We start from the raw sequence: 27,629 nt of genomic DNA, 5'->3' as shown, positions 1-27,629 counted from the left end.
CTGCCACATACAAAACAAATTGCTGCTCATTCAAAGTTGCACATGCCCGGTGGTGCTGCAGTTGACCGAAACTGCAAATGACTACCGATTCCAAAACTCGCGTGCTGGGTTTAGGGGGTTTGTGTGCAGATGGGTGGGTTGAGTGGGTGTTTATGAGGTTTAAGTGAGGGTGTTTTCACAAACCCGGCTCTTCTTTTTTTTTTGCAAAACATTACCATACCAAAACCTGCTCCAAAACATGCAAGCTCCAGGGGAAAAGTTAAGCAGAAATAGTTGCAGGAGCAAAGAAGAGGAACCAAAAAAACAATCGTGCACAAGTACACACATACTCTTGGTACGGAATTAAACGACCCGATCGGGACGGAACAGTGCGAGGAGGGGATGGTATGGGATCAACGTGGAAAAGTGTCATGCATTCATGCCCGAACGCAGCGAACGTCACCCAAAATGCCGGCTGCACATAAATGGGGACCGGGACCTTGATGGCGTGCTGTCGGGTGTGTTGTCGGTGGTGGCTTGTAACCGGATTGGCTCTTTTGCTTGCTCACTCCACCAACGAGCCACTCGAATCGGGTTCGGGTCGGAGCGGAAGCACCTTCCGCCCTTCATTGCCCACCCTGTTGCCAGTTGCAGCCAGACGCACTTGAAACTGTAGCGCTGTGCCCGAGCGCTGGTCTTATAAATAATAAAACGACACCGAACATCCTGCTCATTTCCCGGTTGCGGTTTGTGCGGCGCGAGTGTGTACTGTTGTGAGGAAAAAGCTTTCCAGCTACGGCCCAGTCCCAGTTTCGATTCCGTGCGCTGCCCGCGCGTCTGTGTGTGTGTGTGTAGAGGAAATCGACGTCATATGACAAAAACTCACCATCTCCCAATTGGAACGAAACAGGAAGGTAGTGTGTCCTCTGTGAACGGATTTGCTGCTGTTATAAAAAAGCGCTGTGTGTGAGGTTGTTTTTTTTTCTTCGCCGTTTCGTGTTGCTTCACTTGTGCTATTTGTTACACGGTTACGGATTTAACTCGCATTCGGATAGCCGCAGTCTGGTTGTGTGTGTGTTTCTGCTTTATCCCGGAAAATGGATAATTCATCCCAGTCGGTGGTACAAAGCCGGGATAAACCTTCTTTCTGGCTGCAGTGGGAACGAATGAAGGTCTTTTCTACGGTGTGGGAGAATAGGGCAAGGGATGTGATATTCATGATACCGCTTGGTTTATGTAAAACCGGATATGAAAGTTTGAAAAACAGAACAGAACACAGCCCGGCGTGTTGGACACTTCTGTTGAATATTTAAAAGAAAATGTCAAAGAATTCCTGGTACGGCACGTAGAGCTGCATGCCGAAAGAGCTGCAGGTGTCAAAATGTATTAAATATTTAATGAAACGAGATAAAAACGCCGAACAAAATGAAACACAGCAAAAAGTGTATCTATAATTGATATTTTATTTTAATCATATTTTAAAAAGATATTATTTAATATTTCAATATTTCTCAGTCTAGTCATATTATTTAATATCTCAATATTTCTCAGTCAAGTCAGAAAACAGAAAAATGAAAGCAAACCATCCACAGTTTTGTGTAGTATAAATGCTCATCTAGCTCTAGAAGTACGTACTGTTGTATTAAAAACCTAAAAATAAACCACTTTACTTGCCGGAAAAACGATCAACCGCATCGTAAAACACCGCATTTATCGCACTTCCTGCCCGGGCGCGCGCGCACTTGAGCTCCCACCGTGTAAAACAGCACTCAATCAGTGTAATTGAATTGTGCTGCTTTGACACATATTTTGCCACCAGCACTAGCAAACACCGGGCGAAAAACCGGAAAATCCGGACATCTAATCAACTGATTGTAGCAATTAATGCTGAAAACCCGGTCCCCGGCACGGCACGTGTCAGTTAATTTGTGCTAACACGTTCGATACGCAGCAAAGCTTTTCGGGGTTGTCCACCGGTTGCCACCATAGAATATAGACCAGTAGTAGTGGTGCATGAAGTAGATTTTTAATTAAATTTGAGGTGTTTATGTGTGCTTGTGGTAGATAAATCACTTAACGAAAATTCATTCCCCACCACCACGTGCCTTTGCAATTGCTCCACTGTTTGCGGTGAGTACCAATTCACGTCAATTATTCCAATTGGACACGGTGACTAAACGTGGCACTAGATGATAAATAGGTGGCAGGTTTTCGTGGAACCAACAGCTTTGCTTTGGGATAGTAGAATGATGCAGTTCGATTGCATTTAGTTTTAATTTTTCATTTCCAAACTAAAAGCACGCTAATCCGAAAATGCGCAACCATGCTTACCACGCTTAGCAAGGCGTGTGTCAGATAGTGCTTACAACGGGCCGGGCTTCCTCGACGGTAATGAACGGGCTCGTAATGCTGCCGCTCATTACCATAACACGACAGTTGACAGCCGGGCTCATCTCCATAACTATAAAGTTCTTTCAACTTGTCGCAACGTTGCCGCAGCCGCGCGCAAATTGAGCGTGCACTCTGCGGGAGAATCTCTCTACCCCCATGCCCAACGCACTATCTGGAACGCATAAACACTTAGCGCGGTTCGGTGACACCGGACCGATGCACAACATTGATCTCGATTTTTTCTCCCCCTGTTTTCATCCACCACCACCAGCTGCTGGTGCTGGCAGGGATGAGGATTTTTGTTTGTACACCACAAGTCGGCCAGGCTGAAAATGCAGCTCAGCGTGGGTATGGTTCGCGTTTTTTTTCTTTGTTTTTTTTTTTTACTGCACCTCTAGCACCACGAGCGCGCTGTTTGCTGCTGTTCTGCTTGCAGCCGCCGGTTGATTGCATTCCTTCTGCTATCCATTTCCATAAGGTTCAGGCTACCGTGAAAGTGCTTTCCCTTTTATGGGTGGTACCGAGAGGCAATGCAGCGAAGGTTACGCTATTTTGACTTGCTTTGTTAGGGTAAATATTGTGAACTCGAAAAAAAGCAAAACAATAACAACAATAGCACAGCTGAAGAGTAGCTTTACGCACGAAACCAAACAAAAAAGGAGAAGAAAACACAAGTACATTTTAATTGCATTCAATGGTTCTGCAGGTTGTGGATTATTTGTTTTTGCAGCGCTTTCTTGGAAATGCGGTAAGCGTTGTAGAAAAAAGACCTGATCTACATCGGTATTTTACAAAACCATGGTGCAATATTGGTGCAAGGTACGAGGTTTTTAACATTTATTCAAACGATATCTCTGTTAGGACATTACCATGAATTTCCCAAAGCGATTGGTGTTTATTCAAAATTATAACAAATATACCTTAGCGCGGTTCGGTGACACCGGACCGATGCACAACATTGATCTCGATTTTTTCTCCCCCTGTTTTCATCCACCACCTTGTGCAGTGTCAAATCATCAAAAGCTTACACTTCACCGTATGGATGCACCCGATGCAATCGATTTTAATCGTATTTACGGATCCAATTTGAATAAAGTCATCCATTTCAGTGGCGCTCCACCGAAGGTTGCCCGGAAGTTGAGTAGGCGGTGCTTAGGTTGCATTTTTGTGAGGTTAGTAGTACACGACCCCACAGCAGCATCACGCTTTCTCTGTGTAGCTCTCTCTCTCATTCTCTCGCGCGCTCCATGTTTAGTGCAAGCCATCTCGCTGTTCTACAGTTCACAGAAAGCTTCCCATTTTGCATAGCGGCACATTCGCGGAAGCATCCCAGTCGCCCTCGGTTATGGAGGGAGTTGAATTATTCAGAATAAAATATAAAAAAGGCACTCTAAGTAAATAAAGAAAAAAACGAAGCAAAGATACTGCAAACGACGAATCGTGCATGGAAGCTAATGGCCCCCGCTTGCGCTTTTCCCGCCCAAGTGGATGTTGTTGTTTTTGCAGCCCTTCCCTCGCGCCAAGCTGCTGGTGCTGGCAGGGATGAGGATTTTTGTTTGTACACCACAAGTCGGCCAGGCTGAAAATGCAGCTCAGCGTGGGTATGGTTCGCGTTTTTTTTCTTTGTTTTTTTTTTTTACTGCACCTCTAGCACCACGAGCGCGCTGTTTGCTGCTGTTCTGCTTGCAGCCGCCGGTTGATTGCATTCCTTCTGCTATCCATTTCCATAAGGTTCAGGCTACCGTGAAAGTGCTTTCCCTTTTATGGGTGGTACCGAGAGGCAATGCAGCGAAGGTTACGCTATTTTGACTTGCTTTGTTAGGGTAAATATTGTGAACTCGAAAAAAAGCAAAACAATAACAACAATAGCACAGCTGAAGAGTAGCTTTACGCACGAAACCAAACAAAAAAGGAGAAGAAAACACAAGTACATTTTAATTGCATTCAATGGTTCTGCAGGTTGTGGATTATTTGTTTTTGCAGCGCTTTCTTGGAAATGCGGTAAGCGTTGTAGAAAAAAGACCTGATCTACATCGGTATTTTACAAAACCATGGTGCAATATTGGTGCAAGGTACGAGGTTTTTAACATTTATTCAAACGATATCTCTGTTAGGACATTACCATGAATTTCCCAAAGCGATTGGTGTTTATTCAAAATTATAACAAATATACCTAGCAAACAAAAAGACAGATTTTGAAGAAATCGTGACATCTGCTGCATTCTGCCTTGAGCAGCAAATGTTCGGATTGTTTACTTTATCATTCTCCAATCAATGACACCTAAGCCCCCGTAGCCTAACAGAGCACACCCTGAAGACTTAAGCTTTCACCTTGATCCCATCCCATCGGCAGATGTGTCGTAAGATCTCGGGCAAATCTCCCCCTGATTGAAGCAATTCCACACACTGACCACGCAATGGCGTGCGGAATGGGAGGGTTTTAATTACACAAGATTAACCTGAACGCCGATGGCCGTCGTCGACGGCCGCAGCACGTTGAACGGTACTTATTGAACGATAACAACTGTCACCGGCGATAAGCTGCCAGGAGGTTTTGATTGCACCGATAGGGTGGTGCAGCTATTGCACTGTTTATCTTGAGATAGGCAGATAGAATGTCTTTTAATTAGATAAGAGCAGTGCTGGGTTCCGTTTTAGATACCGTCTGCTACCTTGAAGGAATAAACTCCAATATCCTCCCCGCCCGAAGATGTTCGGATGCTTCCGGCCAAGTCCCTACGCGCTGTTGTCACTTCCTTCTACCAGATGAATGTAGCCCACTGTCTGCCATCAGCTGGCAGGTTTCGTTCAAAGTCCTATCTTTTAATTGAAACGATTCGATCCAATGCCAAACGTGCCTCGTCTGCCGTATCTCGTTCCGCATTGACCATACCGCCATACTTGCTGCCACTATGCTGCCACTATGCACACCCGTAAGTGCGCCGAACCACGCGGAAGTATAAACTGGCAGCAGGCAGAGCGTCAGCAGACAAAGTAGAGGGGGCGTTTTTGTGTTTTGTGTTTGTTAAACCTTTACGACAAAGCATGCAACGGTGCGCTGCCGTTTGTTTTTGTTATCGTTGTGCGCGTGAAACACGCGTCGCTTGTTTTTTGTTTAGCGGGTACCAATGACAGACATGCAAAACAACACTACTTTCTTCTGTGCAAACAACACCGAGCAGAGCCGTTTGCGATTCATTTTGTTTGCGGTGTACTTTTCCGCAGGTGAGAACTGGCGGCACCAGTTCACGCAAACGTGCGCAGGTAAGCGTTACTAGTAGCAACACAGGGTGACACACAGCAGTGGCTTCTCAGTAGCGTACGATCTAGGGCGCGCTTCAGTTCATCACCTCGCAGCGCGTGCTATGCACAAACGTCGTTTAGGTCGATTTAGTTCACACATACAACACTTCACGGTACTTGATTGAGTGAGTGGTGGTGTCAGAAGTAGAACTTAATTAATAAAACACGATCGAACGCGACACAGAACAGCAACAAAAAGTAACTGCACGCGCTCGAGTTGTTGTTTTTTTGCCCCTCTATTCCAAAGTTAAGCTCGATTCTTAACCGCACAAATCGATCTAGATCGCGCGCGCACCAGCTGTTTTTGTTGTGCTTTTTTTTTTTGCTCTTCTATCCCCCCCTCTGTCACCCTGTCGCTTCGAGAGTGTTTTAAGCGTGCGCGGCACAGACAGCGTTGCGTCGTCGTTCTCGACGGCCGTCCCCACGGTATCGAAGTGCGCGATCTCGAACGAGTGCTCAAAGTGCGCGCCTCCGGTTCAGTTCGATGAGCAAACGCGGTCACGCAGTTTGTTCTTCACCATTCGTAGTGTATGAGTGGCGCGTGTGATACCAGAACAGAACCCCGAAATCGGACTACTTTGCGTAAACGCCCACGGTGTGCTGCTTGGTGTGTCGTTTGTTAATGGATTTTTAATATGGTCGCGTCCGCGAGCCGAGGCATGCGAAAACGCTCAGCGGCTGCACGAGTGTGCGAGTGTTAGGAGTGGCGATTCGAATTGACAGTTACGAGATGGTTTTGTCGGAGATGATGATGATGATGACGACGGCGACGATCGCAACAAAAACGACCACGCCGATCAGGGTGAACCAGCAGTGAGTGAGTGCGTGAATCAGTAGCGTCCAGGCTGTGGTGTAGTTCGGAGATTTGCTAAATTGCTACCGCACAACCAGATGAATCAGAATGTAGCGATGCAAAGTAACGGCCCATTGTCTTGACACGTATCTAGACAAGCAAGAAGCTTCAGAGGTGTGAAGATATATTATCTTCCAGCAGTGCATTTTGTATCTTTTATCGCTGTACCATGTGCGATATCCTCGGTCGTCAATTGCAGCTATACGGTCGTGGTTCGCAACTTTGTGAAGTGTCTGATAGTATGCAAACCGTTGAGAGCTGTTGTTGAAGTAGTAAACTTGATGCCTTTCATCTATTTTTAGCTCCATAAAGGTCAAACAACGCTCGTGCAGTGATATAGTGCTAAACGGAGTGCATCTGATGTGTTTTATAAGTGTAATCTTCCAAAATATTGCTACCACCATCAGAAAACGCCACCATCTTGCGTGAAGTTGCAATCACTCATATGTGTTTTGCGGTACAAAAGTACCACATGCGGCAGTGTCGTCGTCGGAAGTGAAACGCGAATGGGGCAGGGAGGACAAATCTCTTGCAGAAATCCCACACAAGTCTCAATTAGCTGTAAGTGATTAGCGCTTTCCGTGTATTGCTACAATCGTTTCAACACAACCGAGCAAAACCAGCATCGTCACCATCATCATCAGCACCATCGAAATTGACACCAACCAACATGGTTTACGTCTCCACCCGTTCGACTACGCTATGGATGCTACTACTACTGCTACAGAACCTTGTCACAATCAAGTAAGTCAATATCAATTCTTGTGTATGTGTTTTTTTCCTTCTATATTTATCGTATCGTTTCTGTCAGTTGCTCTGTTGTCGACCATAACGAAGCTTTTCACCATGATTAGTTCGAACTTTAGCCAGCTGTCACCGATAACATCTTGCTGATGCTGCTGTAAAATTTTGTTTTCGCTAGCATACCTCCTACTCCAGTTACTCCAAATCCATTTTGCCCGTTTTCACCGCCTCACCTTGGGCGCGATAGTCACTATGGTGAAGATAATCAACCAGTCAACATCTAGCACGCCAGGATCTTCCCCGTAGCACATCTCCCCCCGAGCAAGTTAACTTTTCATTTCCAGTAGCGCGGGATGTTGAAGAATAAATATTGCAAAACCATGGTTCGCTCATTCAATCATGTCTCATTCATCATTCACTCACAGTTAGATGCGCTCCTTGCTCGTGGTTGATGCTTGCAACACCAGAATAAGCTGCAAAAGTTGTCTGTTTTTGTGTGTGATTCTGTGCAAGTGCAATATGTCACCGGTGTGCGCTGTGTGGAAAGACGGGAAAGAAATTTGAAGAAGAACTTTACCAGCTTTCCAGAATGAATGGGTGACAGTGTGCAAATTGAAACAGCAAGACGGCGTGTTGATAGATAGTTCGCTTTTGGGCGAAGCGAACCACCAGGTTGGGAGGGGGACCGCTGTGCAGCACAAAACATTAGTGTAAAAACACCTCTGCGCTAAGCGCCCCTTGCTAAACCGCTAACCGCACGGCTAAGTCAATGCGGACAAAAAAAGAAACACACGCCAACACGCAAGAACCTGCTACCATCACGCTCCCTTATCACGTGTGCCACAAATGGAGACCACCTCCGAGTTTGGAAACGCTTTGCATAAACTGCATACATAATAGATTCCGGGCTTGCTTGTACCCCGAAGCACAAGCAGCAGCAGTTGCAGCTGCTGAACGCTAACGAGGGGAAGAACTTACTAACGCCACTTAATTACAATGTCAAAACTGTCAGACCAAAAACCTATCATCGGGTGCGCCTTCCTACTCTCGGGCCGCAGGCCCATTCGGCTAGCCTTCCTCCCGAAAAACACTATCATTTTAGAGGTTAACCGCTTCCGGCAGCCCGTGAACGTTCTTTGGCTGGTGTGCTACCACACGCACACCAACGTCGATTGTAATTTCTTCCCTTCGCCGCACCGAGTTGAGGGTTTTGGGGCGGGTGTTTCGCGGGGGGGGGGGGAGGAGACCTTTACTTTCTGCCTGATGTGTACCGTGCCTAACGAGAGCGCCCCGGGAAAACGAGACACACCGAGCGATGGTACCGGCGTTTAATTAAATCTCAAAAACCGCCAACTTCCGGAGCATCTGGCCGTGGGTGGCGGGCGTGGGTGGTCCATCAGCTTCAAACGGCAACCTAGCCAGCCCACTAGCGACATTCAATCCGGACTGGTAGCCCGCAACCGCTTGACTGCCCACATGGTCTGCACGGCTTAGCCGCCGTGCGCAAGCAGCGCACCCGCACGCTGGATTAGAATCTTAATTGAAGTAAATTTGGCACAATTAAACAACCGAAATTAATAATGAATTAATGCACCCGTTCCTTTCGGGCGCATTAGCTATGAACGCAGCCAACGTCCTGACAAGGAGCAGAAAATCTAATTAAAATCCCACAAAAAAATGGTTGTCTGCGTCAAATCTGGCATCCATCAGGAAGCGAAACGGTGTCACCATTTAGGCCTTGGAGATTGATGCTTCTTGCGTGGCTAAAAATAGTAATGTTTTTTTTTGTATGGAGCAGTTCATGAGATTCATTGAGACTGTGCTTAAAATATCTTGCTCCGACTAGTTCGTAAGCTTTGCGGATATTTGCGGTGGTTTGTGGATGCACAAGAAAGATAAAGTTTGTGAAGCAAGTCCACCACTACCTTTAGAGTCTAAATAGTTAATCAAATGGGTCTAAAGCATTAGAGGTCACTTTAATGTGAAAATGAAATCATTTATGTATCTAATGGTAATTGGATTGCTCCATAAATCAGCTTAAATTGTTACCTGCTTTCGATAAAATTGGGATATATTTTAAACTTTTATCAATTACTGAAGTACTTGTTGACTTTTGGACCTGAAGCTGCAGTTTCAGTACATCCTATTTGGCTAGATCTGACTAAAATAATACTATTATTAGGATTTTAATATTTCGTTTAAAATGATTCCTTTAATTCTGTAGGATTTTTCACACATTTTATCAGTTCATTCTCATATTTTGTTCTGGCTGATTTGTCAACAAATTCAAATATCTGGCTGAAAACATTTCTGTCATCTCCAACTTTCGGTATAGCTGCCTGAAAAACTGCACACTGAGAGTTTTGTTGGCCTTTTTGACGACTGTATCGATGTTTCATATAAGGAAAACATAGTTTAATTGTGCATTCCCTATTTGACGTTGATATATTAGGGGGATATTTATTTTTTGCTTAAATTCAAAATTTTGCTCTATTCAAAATCGTTGAACAAAAGAATGAAACATGCCATGAAAATTAAAAATAAATCCAAATATATCTAGAGATGTTTTAAGAAAAACGTAGATCATGTATATCATGTTTCTTACAGTTGAAAGTCTTAATTGCTCCGGAAACAAAAATAAGTTGATTCTATCCCAACTATAGTTGTTATTAAACAAATTCCCTCACAACATGATGAGCTCCTAAAGGTATGCAATAGTAATTGTCATTGTGTTTTTATATTTCAAATAATAAGTAAACTAAATGGTATGCAATAGGCCCGACAATAGGTATGCAATAGTAATTGTCATTGTGTTTTCATCTTTCAAATAATAAGTAAACTAAATGGAAAGTTTTTTATGCGAAAGAATCAATCAAGAATGAAGATGCAATAAAAAGATCATCGAGACTTTGAAAAGAAAAAATGATTTGTTAACACGACCTGACGAAACTTCATAGTTTGTGTAGACAAGGAGTCAAATAAAATTCCCAAAAAAAATTTTGATATATGTACGGGGTCAATCAATTATTCGTCAATCAACGCGGTTTTACGACATATGCCAAGACAAAAAACCAGTCTATAAATAAATTATTTACTCAACAAATCAGGATTTATGATTGAAAATACTCTCTCTATTACTTTCTTTGTTGCATTTCAAACAGATCATTCGAAGTGTACTGGAACATACCGACCTTCATGTGCAATCAGTTTGGCTTCGAGTTTAGCAGTGTCAACCGGACGTACTCGGTCGTGCAAAACCGAAACGATACCTTCCGTGGCAACGCCGTCTCGATACTGTACGATCCGGGCAAGTTCCCGGCTCTGCTCGAGAAACCGTCCACCAAAACGCTCTACAAGCGCAACGGTGGTGTGCCGCAGGAGGGCAACCTGACCGAGCATCTGGAGATATTCGAGCGCCATCTGGACGAGCTGATACCGGATCGCAATTTCAGCGGTACGTTGCTTGGAAAACATTACCCTTCAAAAACCCAACGACAACAAACAAGCAAACCCGTTGCCAACCAACCAGCAATCGCTGTCATCCACTTCTTGACCTTTCCAAACACCTTCCAGGTATCGGCATCATCGACTTCGAGTCCTGGCGGCCCATCTACCGGCAGAACTTTGGCTCGCTCCAACCGTACAAGGATCTGTCGGTCAAGATCGAACGCGAACGACACCCGTACTGGTCGGGCAACCATCTCGAACGGGAGGTAGGTAAACAGATTAACTGCTTTTCTTCGGTAAACGATACTACTACGTCTCCAAAGGCGACGACAAAGCGCTCCCATACAAAGCGAACCCATTACTGGGGAAGCTTTTTGAAAAGGTTTCAACCCTTTGAACAGTGAAAAAGTCCCTCTGTTTCACGGTAATGGCGACGGAAAAACGGAAAACATAAAGCAGTAGCGAAAACAAGATACTTCCTCCGTAGAGTCCATTTTGGTTGACGAGCGGCAAAACGGAAAAAAAGCCACAAATGTATTTGTCCAGCTTCTCGTTCAATAATCGGGACTCGGGCTTTCTGGGAAGCTTTTCCGTTCCTGCCATAAATAATTGCCAAAAAAAAGGGGTAAACAAAAAGCCTTTCCTGCTGCATTAAGTGCAGAAAGCCATCGGGATCGGATGGGGCGTTCCGTTGTTTAGGGGCGGTCTGAAGCGCTTCACTCTTTACACAGGATCTCTTTCGCTTCCAAAAAGATCAATAAACGCCAGTAACAGATCTTAAGGGCTGTGGATGAAGGTAAAAGCAACACACAAAAAAACAACCACACTCCTCAACAGAAAACCGATTATCAGCGACGTCATGATGGTAAGTGGCCGGTAAGGGTTCAACCTTCGGGAACGCCCGTTCACTCTCGGGGTGGAAAATAAATGAATGCACAAAAGCACGGTAGTAGCAGGTGGGGAGGGTCTTTTTTTTCTTCATTTCTTCCAACCAACTCACCGTCATCATAAATATGCGGAAATCATGCGTGACCCAACCAGTGGCTTGGGTTTTTCGGTACCCAGGGTGATTTGTTTACCGTTTCGATCCGTTTTTTGCCCCACGCAACACGGTAACGAGCGTTGTTGGTTGTCCATATTGCTTGGATCCTTTTTTCTGCGCCATCCTCTTAAAATAGCCTGCAGCAAATGTGCTGTAGTATGAATTGGTTTACCGAGGGGTGAAATTTTGAGTTGCTAAAGTAGAGTTTTTTATGAAGGCAAAGTAAAGCACAAAGCATGAATAATAGGTTGTGCTCCAAAGACCGTTTTGCAGGCGATCAATTATATCCCGTCCTGATACGGGATACCATAGTGATCAATTTTCAAACGATAAAAGACTAGTAACACTATTGTAGTAATGGTGAGTCAAGGTCAATAATATGATGCACGAAATAGATAGTGGAGATATTACTACCTTAAGCTTTATACCATTATACCTTGAGTTACATCAATGAGCTAAAAGTAATATTTGTAGGTTTGAGTAATATTTCACCAATATTTTACATAGCCTTTTCTAGGTCAATGAGTTAAAATTGTAGGTTTGGTGGGATGTGCACGAAAAACAAGAAAATAAATAGCTTATACAAAACATAAACAGCTAACACTAAACATCATGTCAACTAGTGATGAGTAAATACATTTTTCCGGAGTCAAATTGTTGCGACTCCGGTACCCCTCAGATCCGGACTAGGAGTTGCTCCGAACTGTTTAAGCGGGGGGAGAGAGAGGGGGGGGGGGGGTTGTGCACGAACTTCGGACCCATCGACTCCAAGTACGGATCAATCCAGATCAGTTCGGATGGTTCTGAACCCACCTGGACTGATTCGGACTCATCCGGACTTCTACAGACTCATCCAGATTGGTCCGGACTGATTCGGATTGATCTGGACTCAGCCGGACTGATCCATACTGATCCAGACGTATCCGAACTGATCCAGATTGATCCAGATGCGGAGTCATATTTTGCGCACCGGAGTCGGAGTTGATCCATGACTCCGCTTCAATTAACCATCACGAAAACAAATCAACAAGAATTCTTACATAAATACATATCATTCTTCGTTTGCTGTTTAGAGATGAGTAGGTGTAGCGCCTAAATGTATGCAAAATATTTGTTTTTCGCATATACAGCGCCTACCACAACTATATGGACAGTCGTTTTTCGCGATTTGCAGAAAATTCATAAGAGATAGATAAAAACAGTGAATACATGAGTTGTGCAGAATACTATTTCACATCTTCGTATATTTTTTTCAAATTTTTTTATAACCTTTTTACATGATTTATGACGAAAAAACAAATTTATGGTCGTACCATAACTATAAAGACACTTCGAAAAACAGGTTTTATGTGCTAAATAACGCATTTAAAAATCGTTCAAAAATATAAATAACATATTCTACAAAGGTTTTACAGAAATACATTTTTGAACGATTTTTAAAAAGTGTTTTTAGAACTTATTTGAAGGTTTTATAAGTTTTATAAGAGTAATTATCAAAATATTTTTTTTTCGAATAGCAAAAAAAATCACAAAATTTTTTTTTCGCATGTAATGATGGTTTTGAAAATGCAAATCAAAGTATTTTAAAAAGTTTTTTAAATACTATTTTGAAATTGCCATGAGAGCCTTATCAATATTGTGAAAAACGGTTCAAAACTGATCCGATCAAACAAAAGCGACATAAAAAGCTCCACAACGTTTTTTTAGCAGAATTTAAATATTTGCTGCAGTTACATACATAGTTAAGGAATGTAATCCTAGTCCGATATTTTTTTCCTGCCACCACCCACTTCACCATCGATGTTCTCTTAGACCGCTACAAAGGCGCCCGTAAATGTTTTAGAGGAAATGCAGACGAACACGATATTCAATTGCAATGGGCTTAGAGTATTACTCTTTGCACATATTCTTACCGGCTTTACAAATACTTATCTAATACATGTAAATATCACCACACTAATTCTGCCAGTCCTTATGTAGGCTCATAAACTACCTAGCGAATTCACGACTCAACTTTACAAGCAGACGGCTACCGGCGACTTTGTAGCGGCCTAAGAGAACATCGATGGTGAAGTGGGTGGTGGGAGGAAAAAAATATCGGACTAGGATTACATTCCTTAACTATGTATGTAACTGCAGCAAATATTTAGATTATGCTAAAAAATCGTTGTTGAGCTTTTTATGTCGCTTTTGTTCGATCGGATCAGGTTTGAACCGTTTTTCACAAAATTGATAAGGCTCTCATGGTAATTTCAAAATAGTATTTAAAAAACTTTTTACATACTTTGATTTACATTTTCAAAACCATCATTACATGCGAAAAAAAAATTTTGTTAAATTTTTTGCTATTCGAAAAAAATATATTTTGATAATTACTTTTATAAAACTTATAAAACCTTCAAATAAGTTCTAAAAACACTTTTTAAAAATCGTTCAAAAATGTATTTCTGTAAAACCTTTGTAGAATATGTTATTTATATTTTTGAACGATTTTTAAATGCGTTATTTAGCACATAAAACCTGTTTTTCGAAGTGTCTTTATAGTTATGGTACGACCATAAATTTGTTTTTTCGTCATAAGTCATGTAAAAAATGTGCTAAAAAAATTTGAAAAAAATATACGAAGATGTGAAATAGTATTCTGCACAACTCATATATTCACTGTTTTTATCTATCTCTTATGGATTTTCTGCAAATCGCGAAAAACGACTGTCCATATAGTTGTGGTAGGCGCTGTATGTTTCCTCTTATTGTTTTTTTTTTTTTGAACTCCTATTATTTGTTACACAGTAGCAGATAATGGAGAAAAACAGGTTTTTGGAGCATACCACTCAGAAGTAACGTGAATGGTTTACTATAAATATAAATGGTGTAATTAACTACAAATGGTTAAAGCAATTTTATTGAAGGAAGTACAAAATTTAATTCGATTACTTCAACATTTGATACCAATAAATTATGTTTTGCTGACGGGACTCCATAGTCGTTTGACCCTGGTGCCTTACTTTAGAACAAAATCCCTTGTGGGATTATACGCTTTTATATATAACGGACCAGTCATTCTGCCTACCGTTCAACCCATCACTGTGCACACCATATCCTTATAAGGAAGGGTGTATCTTTAACAATAACACTAAATTGCATTTTAGTTACTTTTTCACATCAACATTCATTCACACTTTTGTTTCCCTGAATGTAACTTCAAGCAAAACCACTTTAGCCAAGCTTAAACCCGAACGTATCCAATGAAACATTCGCCTGTCGTCAACCACGCATGAAAAATCCTTCGGGGAATTAATTGTTCCGGCAAACCATGCTATACGCCCCCATCTTAATATATTCATGGGACGCACGGACAAGATACGATGACAGCAACGATAAGTTGTTTAGGCTTCGTTATAAATTCATCTCTCTATTCCGCACTGGCTTACCGGCTTGGGTTCCGTCCATCCACTGTCAGTTGTCGTTGTCCCTTGTTTTTCCCCCCACGCCGAAGTGAATATTTTCGCGAAGACGATTTCTGGCACAAGGATCTAGCCTTTTCGGTTTCCCGGAAAGTAGATTGAGTTTTTTTTTTTTGTTTGGTCCCTTAAATGCCCCACCGGTTTCCCATTCTTACAGCTCATTGATTCCGCTCTGTTGGCCAAACGGTTGCAAAGAATGAGTGTAGTGACGAATCCGTTTCGTTCCGGGAAGGATTTGCCATAGTCAGCTCGGTAAGCACCAATTGTTCGTCCATTCCTTCATTTGGGAACCATTTTGGAGCTCTGCGAATCATTTAGCTGTAAAGATATTTTTTTTGCCTTTGCTTTATTTTGCAAACTGGTTCCAAAGCTAAAAGTGGCTAAAAGTTAGCACTAATTTAGTAAGCATATTAGAGTCACTTTTGCAAATGACATTGGAAGAGAGTATCCTTTGTCAAACACACCCACCCTCGCAACGGGTTTGGTTTTGACATGCATCAAGGAACCGGTTTTTTTTCTCGTGAACAGGTGACAAATGTAGATTTTCATTTCCCTGTCCGAGCGTTGTCATTGGAAATTCATGTCTTGCTGTGCCATCGCATCCAAATCCGGAGAGACTCGTGCTTTTTTGCCTGCTTTTTTCCATCCTATTTCTATCGTCTAACATTGTTCAACGAGATTGGAAACATGACGGAAGCACTTCTTAATCGAACCAAACAGGCTGGCTGGACAGTGGCTGAGGTCGCTGTAGGCAACACAGAATGGCATCCAAGGTAGCAGGGAAAGTTTAATAAACCGGAAAATGAAAATCATATCCCGGACGCCGGTGACTCCCCAGAGTACCGGACAGACCGTGCCGGATATCGTTGTCGACGAGTGAAGCGTTGGGACATTGATCGGTTTCGGGGGTGAATTAAAAAGAAAGAAAGAAAAATAGGATATCCAGGAACAAAGCCTATCCTTTGCCGGCGTAGAGAGTGCTCAGAACCGGTGGGCAAGTGGGAATTGAGTGTAGGATATCAAAAAAAGCATACAAAAACATAATTGATCAACATACGATTATTGGATTAGAATGATTCGTTAGCATTGGCATCGACATTTTTCCGTTTTGGCTCGAACATGTAAAGGAAGGTCAGAACTAATTAATAATTCTATGCACACTGTCACAATCAAAACAAATCTGAGGTTTATAAACACACACTACAATTCTCCTTTTTTAGAAAACATTTTTGTAAGTCAAAAGAAGTAAGCAGTTTAATAAATTAAAAATAAACGGTGGGAAAACACGCTGTAGCTACATACAAAACTGCTCTGAACATTCTCAATACAATTTTTACTTGTTCTTACCACTTCAACTTTATCTTTGAATGTATTTATCACCTTCACAAAGTATATAATGATGGCTGTGAAGTTTCGGAAGCAAATTGCTGCTGTGTCACTGAGCTACTTCGCTAAACTTCTCTAATTCTGTTCATTGAAGCATGCAATTGGCTCGCCTTCCCTCGTGAACCTGCGGGTCCGAATCGATGGAAAAGTTCAAGGTTATCAAAAAAAGACAGCATGACGAATTTCACATTTTTATTATGCTGCTCATCACAACTAAGTTTAGCGTGAACCAAAGGACCAGCGAGGTTTACTGTAACTTTTTTTATAGTGTGATTGCTTTGGTCTTGCTGTAGATGACACTTAGTCAATACTTGTAGTTTCCTTTAACTCTATGCCTCTGTATCTATCTCTCAATCCCTGTCGCTCTCTTTCTCGCCATGTTTTTTTTTTCTTTATTTCACTGATAAATGGTCATTTATATCGAACCAATTTCGGCCCGATCTACTCTTTCTTTGTCCCGCCGCCATTCTTTTCCCATTATTTCCAACTGTCCAATCCACTGGGAAACAACTGTCAAACGAGACAAACTTGACAGGATGGTTTTCAAATTACTGGAGCACAGCACGGGGAAGCCAAATTACAGCGGCGCAAGCACTGGAGAGGAAAACCACAAAACCTGGGGGAGCGGGGGGAAGAAAAGGAAAAACCGCGAACCAACATGGACATGAATGTAAATTCGCCTGCCTGGTATGCAATTTGTGCCGCTCGTTCCGCTGGGCAGTTTTGCAGCAGTGCAAAGTGATTTGGGTTCCTTCACAAAACCGCTTGACGTTGCTGTGGTTTTGATGAAAATGGTCAATTTTTGTTTAGCAGTGTAGTGGTATGCAGACAAGGTTTAATTTAGATGGAATGTGCCCCCAACACACCGTTAACCACAGTCGGTTGGGCTGGGTAGTGAAATATTTTCCTATAATTAGAGTGTTTGTGTCGCGGTATCATTAGTGAGCATTCCGGCAAAAGCTTACTCTAGCTATGATTGATTTTAAATCGTTAAGCTTACCAGTGACAACGTTATTTTCTCATTTGATATTAAAAACAGAATACCATACCACTACTAAACTACATCAATACACCACAAATCGATACCGCACACTGGCAAATGCAATCGAAGCCGAACGAACGCTCCTCAATGCAGGACACACTTTGACCTTTTTCCCACTTACTTAACAATTGTTTATGAACTTCCGCTCCTCCAGGCCCCTTGCACACTTCATAACCGCTATACGGGGACGTTCGCCTGCTGGCACTCAATATCCTCACTCTTCCCAGTTCATTACAATTTCTACAATTTTCTTTCGGCACACTTTGGGCGCAAAACTTTCCCAAACAGCGCAACCCCTTTTTACGCGCCAGGCTTCACCTTTCGTATGCGTCTCTTGCCATCACCTTTGCAGCGCTCCACCGCACGCAAGAAAAACCACCGACGGGGAGTCCAATAAAACTTAATTAATATCTTTTACGATATTAGTTTTATTGCTCGGCAGGACTTCGGTGCTGTTGCACGGGGGTGAGGGAAAAGAAAAACTCTTCCAAACTGTACAAAGAGTCAACGCTTTTGGGGCAGGTTGAAGCGGAGTGCTTTATACCGACGATGTGTAGAGTAAAAGGCACTCATGCAAGGAAGCGAAAGCTCATCAGAAACTGTGCAAATTGCTCCTGTGAATCACCTCCGGTGACATCTAACTGCAAAATATAGTATGACCGAAAGAGTTTGGTAGAGAAAGAAACTAAAGCATCCCGGGTATGGTTTTATTTCCGACTGGAGATGGTGTACAAAGTTCGAGGAACTTTTCAACTTTATCTTCTCTATTGGAGATCAAAGATACGTTGGTTTTTACTACCAATTGAATTAACTAGAACTTATAACAGGAGTGTTATGTCCAGTACGTTCGTAGCATAGTTACATTTACTGAATAACTCAATGCTTTCATCTTATTAATTTTATATTTAATGAAAATCAACGCCTTATTAGATTGTTTATCAGATTTAAGTTTGAATATCATTGACTGCCTAACTTAAGACGTTTATGTTCTACGGATAAGCAAAATGTTTTCAAGCATAATATTTTATCCTGAAAGAACTAAATACTTTACAGAATTGTCCTTGCATCAATGCCATAAAAAGTAATATATCCAATGTAACCAACTGAACGCCTAGATGTATGCAATTTTACATTGTTTCCAAAATTGATCTATTGACTAAATAGTCGATATCCAGTTCACGAACATTCTTTTCTTAAAAAGTATGATTTAATTACATATTCGAAGGCTCCCTGCATTACAGCAATCATTTGACAATTGCATAACTCTAGGCGTTATGCTACATGGATTGCATACATTTATCAAAAAAGGACATCCCTCACACGACACGCCTAGAGTTATGCACATTACCTAAATAAATCACAACAAACTATTTTTAAGCTACTTTTTAAGCGCCTTTGCAAGAAATCACAAGAATTATTCCATATTTTGAAATATCACAAATAAAAGAAGATCAAAACAATTGCAGCGTTGATTGCAACAAGCTGCTCGCAAACGCTTCGATATCCACAAAGATGGCACAGCAACCAAACATCCAAACAGCAAACCCCCTTAACGACAGTGGCTCGTCCACACAAAGAGTAAATCAATTCCCTTCAAACAGACCATTGCATTGCTACGGGTTTAAGTACATCACAATGGTGCGCCCACAAGACATGCTATAATTGCTGCACCATTGAAAACATTTCCCAAATAACCTCAGACGCTTACCGCCAAGCAATTAAGCAAGCAAAAAGAGATTGTGAAGTGGAAGAAAAGGGACAAATAGAAATGCAAAACGGCAGACAGATTGTTGCTTGCACTCTCTCAGTTGCGAAGAATGTTGCTGCTGTATGAATACCATTAGCTACCGGTGTTTCTCTACACGGTCCCTTCGTCGGGACGACCATGCTAGCCGATGCAAAGTCCTGCTGCTATCTGTCAACCACTAAAATGTCATTATCTTTTCTTTCCCTTTTTCTGTTGGAAGCAAATTTCTATTGTCTCAAATAAAGGTCTTCCCGTTGACCTGACCTACACGGTGCTAGAAAAGGCTTTGTGGCAAAAAGGCAACACGAGCAGCTGGCGAACATGGAGAAACTCATGCATCCGGTGGCCATATTTCACCAGGATACCAAACAAGCATCGCTTCTCGAAAGCAACGTGAGCCTAGACTACGGGCAGCATTGTCTCGTCCGTTCCACACAATAACTCGTGGGTGCAGTAGGGTAGAACTGTCGACTCGAGTTGCTGTCTACCGCCATCTCCTGGGTGCTGTCTTATTCTAAAGAATAACGCTAAAACAGTACCCAAAACTACGTTGAGTCCTGCTGGTACTGGCCTTCCTTGTACAGTGTGTCCTACGGTCGTATATTATCCTGACTGGTTCGGTAAAAACCAAACCTATCCCCCGGACCGTGTACCTACTGGAGAGCATATGGTAACCACCTGCAGCAGTACGTTCCCGGTCAAATCTAAGGCACAGAAAAAAATGAATCTCTCCCCCGGGATGGGACCACTGACCGAAAAAGCTATGCTGCTATGGCCGATTTAGATGTAGAGTTTTAGGTGGTGTAGTAGCAGTGAAGTAGTGGCCTGCAGAGTGTTCTTAGTAGAGGAAAACGTTCCAGCGCCAGTGTTCGTCTGCTCGTTCCGTTTCATTTATTTACTCACACGGCGTATTTCTTTCTCTCTTTCCCCAGGCGACCCGTCGATTCGAAGCAACAGGGCGCGAGTTTATGGAGCAAACGTTACTGCTAGCGAAACAGCGACGACCCCAAGCGGCCTGGGGTTACTATGCCTTTCCCTACTGCTTCAACATGAACGGTGCGGCTAGCACTCGCTCGGAAAACTGTTCACCGGAAGTGCAGCGAGAAAACAACCGGTAATTTAGACGCGCAAGGCCACTGTCCGAAACCATTCGCCTACCATTCGACCTCACCGCACGGTACCAAAAAAAAACAACACCTAGTACACCAAACTTCTAAAGTTCACACTCACACAGCATCCAACGGTATCTAAACGATGGCGGCCCAATAAAGGATAAGGCTCACAGACACAGACTGCGAATGAAAGCGACGAGCCCTTGTTGTTCCCTTTCTTCCCTAGCCGGAAACAGCTACCGGTTCCGTTTTCAATCCTTCCACGAAAATGGCTCTGTCTGGCTTACATCGCCCATTGTTAGATGATTTTCCGTACCTCGGAAAAGCGATAGTGTTCCACCCGTAAAGGGATTCCTGGCATACCAAAAATCGGCCGAGCGGGAGGAATTAATAAATTATCGCCAACTTTCAACACTTCTAATGCGGGGTACGGTGGGAGTTTCGTCTACCGGCACCCGAGAGTCGCACCGGACCTGCAAATTACGACGCAAGACTGCATGCTGTTTCTGTTGTTTTGTTTGTTTGTGGTGTGAAGAAACGACGGTGTAAATGGATTGCTTTATTGTTCCTCCTCGTGGGAGCTTTGTCAGGGAGTTTGTAAAGCAGGTAGCGGTTTTTGTACTTTTAGGTGTTTGGAGGTGTGCACTAAAGTATTTACTCTTGATACTATTATGAAAAACTGCTATACATTGAACAAAGCGAATAGTGAAGGGGGAGTTGGGAAACTTTTGTAAAATATCATTTTGTTACCCAACAATTTAAAATGCTAACTTCGAGGGTTTTATAGAAAGAGTTGGTTCCTTATAGTATCTGTAAACACTTTGATATAGTACCGCAACTTCCAAATCCTTTAATTCTGTTTTAATTGTAGCTCAAAGTCACAACGGATTTGCACTGTGTTTGTTAATACACTTTTTTAACTGACTCCACACACGGCGATCGATTAAATCAATGTTCAGTAGTTAATAAATAACACAGGAATTAATTCAGGAATACAGGAATGCAATGCATCTAGCAAAGGTCTTCAAGGACCATCTCAAGAGCCTAGATGATATATGCATCCAGCGCAAATTATTAAAAAAAAAAAAAAAAAGATTGCTAGCAGATCATCAAAATCAAATATTTTGACTTCATACATGGGGCGGTCCCGTGGTACAGTCGTCAACTCGAACGACTCAATAACATGCCCGTTATGGGTTCAACCCTGGAATGGACCGTCCCCCTGAAGCAAGGATTGACTATCCGGCTGCGTGGTAATGAATTAACGCTCGAAAGCCTGTATAGGCCGGCATGTCCGCGTAGGACGTTACCCTAAATAGTAGTAGTAGTAGATTTCATTCTGTAAAGCAAAGATCAATCTATAAAGCAAGGATCAATCACTTTTGCTAACATTTGAAGTGATATTGGACTGAATAATAAGATAACATTACTGTATATGTTCAGAAATTATACCGCAGTGTGACACTGTATCACACTTGTAATACTATCATCGTTCTTTATGTCCATTTAGTAGTTCAGTAGAAGTGATTGTAATTGTGTGCATTATTGTTTTGCGATGATATCTCATAACATAAACATAAAACAAATAAGCATTAGATTGTTAACAAATGTCATATTCCCGCACAACAAGCATTTATATCGTGAACTGTTACGTATCGTGGCTCTTTTTTGTGGAGCAAAATAAACGTAAATGATAATATATTTTCAATTCAATTGGAATAGTTGTTTGCAGAACATAAGGAAATCGTAACCCAGTATTGCTATTCGATTCATAACATTAGAAGGAACGACTGTTCTGAAGTTTTAAACCTTATGCCGTATCCTTTTTATATCTTCCTCCAAAGCATCATGTGGCTGTTCGATGGATCGGACATCATCTTCCCATCGGTCTATCTACGGGAAAAGCTATCACCAAGCGAACGGGAGCAGCTAATACGGGGACGCGTCCGAGAAGCCGTCCGGGTCGCGCAGCGCTCCAAGCCAAGGCGCAAAGTTTTGACCTATCTACGCTATGTTTACACCGACTCCATTCAGTACCTGACGGAAGTAAGTATGGTGGTAGGAGAGTAGTTACTCCCTTTTCTTTCTTTTTTTTCTTTCTTTAAACTTCATCTTCAAGAACGATCGGTTCATCGCCTCCAGCGAGCCATACGCTCGGTTCTAAAGAGCAAGTAAACAGCACTGTTAAAAATAAACTTCTGACACACCAAGTGCCGACTAATGGTTCATGCATGATGCCGGAGCGGAACTATACAAACCTTTAAAAAAAAACAACCCTGAAACTTACGGATATCAACAAGTTTACACCCCATGCATGCGTGACTGTTACATCCTTTAGTAAGAAGTTTCGGCAACTACTTGTTGCTACAGTCGCTTGCGTGGCATTACTTGTGACGGTATAAATATTGATCAAACACTATGTCCCAAGTTGGGAAGTGAACTCCGGAAAACAAACAGGAAAGAAGGAAGCATGAACGGATGGCATTATTTTGCATACGTGAGTAACATGTGTGACATTTGGTACCATTTGCAATCCTCGAGATGGAGTATCGTACCGTGGAAGAATATTAGATGACAGACGTTATCATGTCCCATTTCATGTTCGCTCAAGTAAACAGACAGCTGAAAATGGACGCTATCCTTTGAATTATTATTATCTATCCAATTGATTTTGTTTCCCTTTTGTAACTCTTTGCGCACGAATCAGCATACCAAATTGGGAATTGAAGACTGATACTCCTGGGACCAACTTCCCGCATGATACGTTGGATAGAAATAAAACACCTGATACGGGTTGACAGGTGACGGGACATCCTTTTTTCAACGTTCCGCAATACACACCACAGAATGGGTTTGTTTTTCTCAAAGTCAAACCGAAAATAGTCCCAACCTTAGCAGCAACTCGGCAAGCGCTTAAAAAGAGCGGTAACAAAGTTTATGCCGGGCTCGCTTCTTCGAAACTGTTGACTGCTGTTGCGCAAAGTACGTCACCGGAAGTGCAACTGCACTTTTATCGGCATTTCTTTGCCCGGATAAGATACACTTGCTTTCTTAGCTTTCTTGTCGCTGGCTTCTCCTACCAACGCTCCCCTTACTTCTTCACCTCGCTCCGTTACATTGATACATTACAGAAGGCTGCCCAGACAGCGCATGATAGTTTGCATGAGAGTGCCAAGCAAAAGAACCCTTGATTAAGGTCACCGGAAACTTGCCCCAAACTCAATTACGCTCTCGGGAGTGGCGTATCAAGAACATCCCGCTATCCTTCGAAAGGGGATATGATAAGCATTAAAAGTTACGGAAAGCAAAAGCAGAAGCGCAAAGTTTCCGATTTTAGCCGAGGTGTGAAGTGCGGGACGGCGGCCCGGGGATCGTAGTTGTAGAGTTGCTGGTAAAGTTTTGTGACATTGAAAAAATGGAAATTTGTTCGTTTTTCTTTTTGTTTATGCATTCATTCCGATTGTGTTGAAACAATGTATCGTAATTTCATTGTTTTGATTCAAGAAATTGCATGATCTTTTCAGATAACAATGTGTTCATTTCACAAAAAAATGAATAACAATCAATCGCATTTTGTTTCAATCAATTTTTGCTTTTTCATCAATTTATCTTCACCTAATCCATTTTTCGTGAGTTTTTTTAAATATTCTATAATATGAGTTCTGAAAAGAGTACTATTTGAATCATGACAGTCGATATTTCAGTAATTCATCAAAGACAAATCATCCAAAACACTTGTGTCTTTGAACAAACTTTACGGTTTGGTTACAAAAAAAACTTTACTAATTCGCTGCAATCATCAGCATCAGAATACTCAAGTTCAGAAGCGATGTACGGAATACTTCAGCCAGGCACATTGGGCCCTTTTCTCGGATCTTTCTCAATTTGACAATTATTGTGACGTCTAAGGCTAACTGTTGAACGCTTGTTGTTTGAATTAAGTTACTTATAATCGCTTTCTTCCGAATGCATCCATTCGTATGCCTGATATCACGGCATTGGAGCATGCAATTGGGGCAATTGAAAATCGTACCAGACAGCTTTCCAACCAATATGAAGAAAACTGGGCGCCCACAAACTGGGCTCATTATATGAAAGCCGGTATTCCATGTTCTCGACTATGCTCATCACATCAGTCTCCTGCCGACACAATGGCTGAGCTGTCGCTGTTGTTGTTTATGCAGCCTCCGGTTAACGGAATCGTGGATTGTGTTGCTTTCTAGGGGGAAAAAAACATCTACAAAAAACATGCTCTCGGAACCATGTCCAGGCTCGTCCAGCGTCCGTCCCAGCAGCTGATATCAACGATTCAGCGACGACGCGCCTGGATACGCTATGGGCGAACTTTTTAATTATTTTTACCCACTTTCCACTGTCCCGGGAGATTGCGCCTGAACTTGAGAAATTCTCGGTCAAAGCCACTCGCTCTCTCTGGTGGGATGGTGTGGGAAAAATACAGCGCAACAGCACGACTTCCGAGAAATCGTACTGAAAACTGCGCTCGAAAGAGTGGAATTGATGTGGCAAACGAAGGTAAAAAAGGAGAAGAGAAGTTGGGAAAAATCTTCTCGCAAACAAGCCCCATCTAAACAGGGATACAACACGGCAAAAAAAACAATCTTGATATTTGACGACAAACAACACGAGACACTTCACTTGACTTACTCCTTTTCTGTGCCCATTTCCGATGCGCTCGACTTTGCTGTGTTTGTGCTGCCAGTTGATGTTTATTTCTTTTCGAATTTTTCCATCCTCCAAACGAATCAAGTTAAAATTTTTGCTCCCTGCTGCTTTGTTCGGGTAACTTTTCCCTACTTCGCGTGTTTTGCATTCGAAGAGATTGACTCTTTTTTGCTTCCCATCCTTTCGAGAATCATCACACCGCCAGCACACCGGCACTTTGGCCGTTGGAAGATTGATGAAATTGAGTGAGCTGACTTCCAGAACTGCGAGTGATAAACATTTCGCCCAAAACTTTGCTTCAACTGTTGTTTGCGTCTTATTTGTATTTTGGGACAATTTATGCCGATTTTTGTGCCCGAGACCCTAAGAGTTAGAGGCGATACAGACAGATCACAGCGGAATATCTAGGACGAATCGGGCACAAAACTATGAGCAATTTCCGAAAGTAGACGGTGAGGCACCAAAAGAAAGTCTTCAATTTTTGTTAGAAAAGAGTGCAAAACACTTCATTATTATTTCCCTAAGGTCACGGCAAACAAAAGCTTTCCATCCGAATTTCTCTTTCTCTTAGTGACCAAATGACGCATTTGTGTCACACTGCTAAGCTCCGGAGGTAAAATGCAAATTTCTAATTGCACTTTTTTCACAGCACAGAGTGTCCAATTTTCATTTTCTTGGCCTTCCATTTTCACCAGCTCGTTTTTAATTCGCAAAACTCCTAAGCTCCTCCTCGAGCACGTGCACAGCACTGTCAAACGGATTAACCAACCGGGTGCGAAACGCTGCAAATTAGATCTCAATTCAATGGGGACTTTATTCTTTCTGCTTTTTGTTGCTGTTTTTTTTGGCTCTTGATACCTTTTTCTTACTAATTGTCATTAGCAGTTGGACGTTTTTCTGCTGTTTGACAAGATTGTAAAGGTGGTTTTGTTATTTATGTGCATCTAAATGAGTCGAGATAATTAATCTTCCGATTAACAGCTGTGTTAATTTTTAACACGGAGCTCTCTGCCGTGTTTTATAATCCTTTCAACCATTTCTTGGTAGCAGGGAAATGTCTTATTGTATTCCGACATTAATTAAACACCGCTTTGTTTCTCGAAATCCCTTTATTAACCTTTAAATAGACACTGAAATAGGATGCACTGTTGTTTTTGCTATTTTATAAATTTTTAATAATAAATGATTGGTCAAGATGTCTGGTTAAGAAGAACCTAACCACTTCGCAACCTCTCATTGAAAGCATCACTTAGTATTCAGCTTAGTTGCACGATTTAGCAACATGCCCGTCATGGGCTCAAGTCCTATATGACCCATGCCGCCCCACCCATACGTAGGACTAACTATCCTGCTATTAGAAATCTACAATCCACTGATAGGCAGCCCCATTTGTGGTACAGACTGGCCTTAACCGACAATGATTGTTACACCAAAGAAGATGGAAAAGATTAATTTATAAAGAGTTTGTTTTTAAAAATCCAAATACAGGCGGTCCCCGAGATACACGGTACCTCTTATACGCGGATTCGGAGATACGCGGTTTTCTAAATTTGACAGTTCTTTGAGCAAATTGTACTGATTTGACATATCAATTGTCAAATGCCAAATAATTTCCGTTTCGATCCAATGTTAAAAACTTTTTCAAAAGGTTTAAAACTGTTATATTCAGTCAAAATCATATCAAATAATTCATAAAGTGACTAAAACCACCCCCTACTTGCAAAATTACTCGAAAATTTGTGATATTTTAGCTGGAAATCACGAGATTCGACTTACGCGGAAATTCGAGATACGCGGTATTTTGCGGCCGTTTTTGGTCCCCATTAACCGTGTATCTCGGGGACCGCCTGTACTTGATGTTAAATTGTAGCATTAAAACTGAACAAAGCACTTGTTTTTCAATATAACCTCTATCTTCATCATTATTCTATTTCAGAGCGATTGGATCAATGCACTCGCAGCCATGAAGAGTACCGGATCCGATGGTATCATTCTGTGGGGCAGTTCATTCGATCTTAACACACGGTAAGCTGGTCCATTGTTTGTAACATCAAACTATACTCACTATATTATGTTTATGTTTTCCTTCTAAACCATTTGACAGGCAAAAATGTAGCTCTTTTAAAGCGTACCTGGATAGTACGCTCGGACCCGTGCTCAGCACGCTGCAACCGCGCTACATAGTGAAAAACATTCCAGATACATCGACCTGAACTACACTGTTAGGGCCAAATTTTTAAAGTAGCTTTCTTTTGTCTTTGCCAAATGAACCAACCAACCAATCAACCGACCACCAGGGGATCCATCAACAAGATACAGCAAGTGGTGTTCTACGCTTAAGCAGACTGTTCGATTTCGTTAAGGATTTTTATACAATATTTTTTACTGTACGATACAACGAAATAAATATGCATAAAATGTGAAACAAACAAAATA

General features: G+C 42.1%; 1 protein-coding gene across 8 annotated transcripts; it reads left to right on the top strand.

The window, feature by feature from the left end:
- Positions 1–706: 706 nt before the first annotated feature.
- On the top strand, positions 707–27,629 carry LOC120958015 (hyaluronidase Tab y 2.0101-like). Of its 8 annotated transcripts, none has more exons than XM_040380546.2 (8): positions 707–893; positions 6,829–7,270; positions 10,432–10,724; positions 10,844–10,983; positions 20,331–20,512; positions 22,355–22,556; positions 27,130–27,218; positions 27,298–27,629. In XM_040380546.2, exons 2-8 carry the CDS (start codon positions 7,197–7,199, stop codon positions 27,404–27,406), a joined length of 1,089 nt encoding a protein of 362 aa, XP_040236480.2. In that variant the 5' UTR covers positions 707–893; positions 6,829–7,196; the 3' UTR covers positions 27,407–27,629. The 8 variants fall into 8 exon arrangements, with proteins under 8 accessions (XP_040236480.2, XP_040236481.2, XP_040236484.2 ...); XM_040380547.2 differs by lacking the exon at positions 707–893 and adding an exon at positions 5,367–5,634; XM_040380550.2 differs by lacking the exon at positions 707–893 and adding an exon at positions 5,649–5,786.

Source organism: Anopheles coluzzii, chromosome 3 (genome assembly GCF_943734685.1).
Source record: "Anopheles coluzzii chromosome 3, AcolN3, whole genome shotgun sequence".
NCBI classification, from domain to species: Eukaryota; Metazoa; Arthropoda; class Insecta; order Diptera; family Culicidae; genus Anopheles; species Anopheles coluzzii.
Note: the sequence above shows the minus strand (reverse complement) of the source record. Positions and strands in the feature narration are given on the sequence as shown.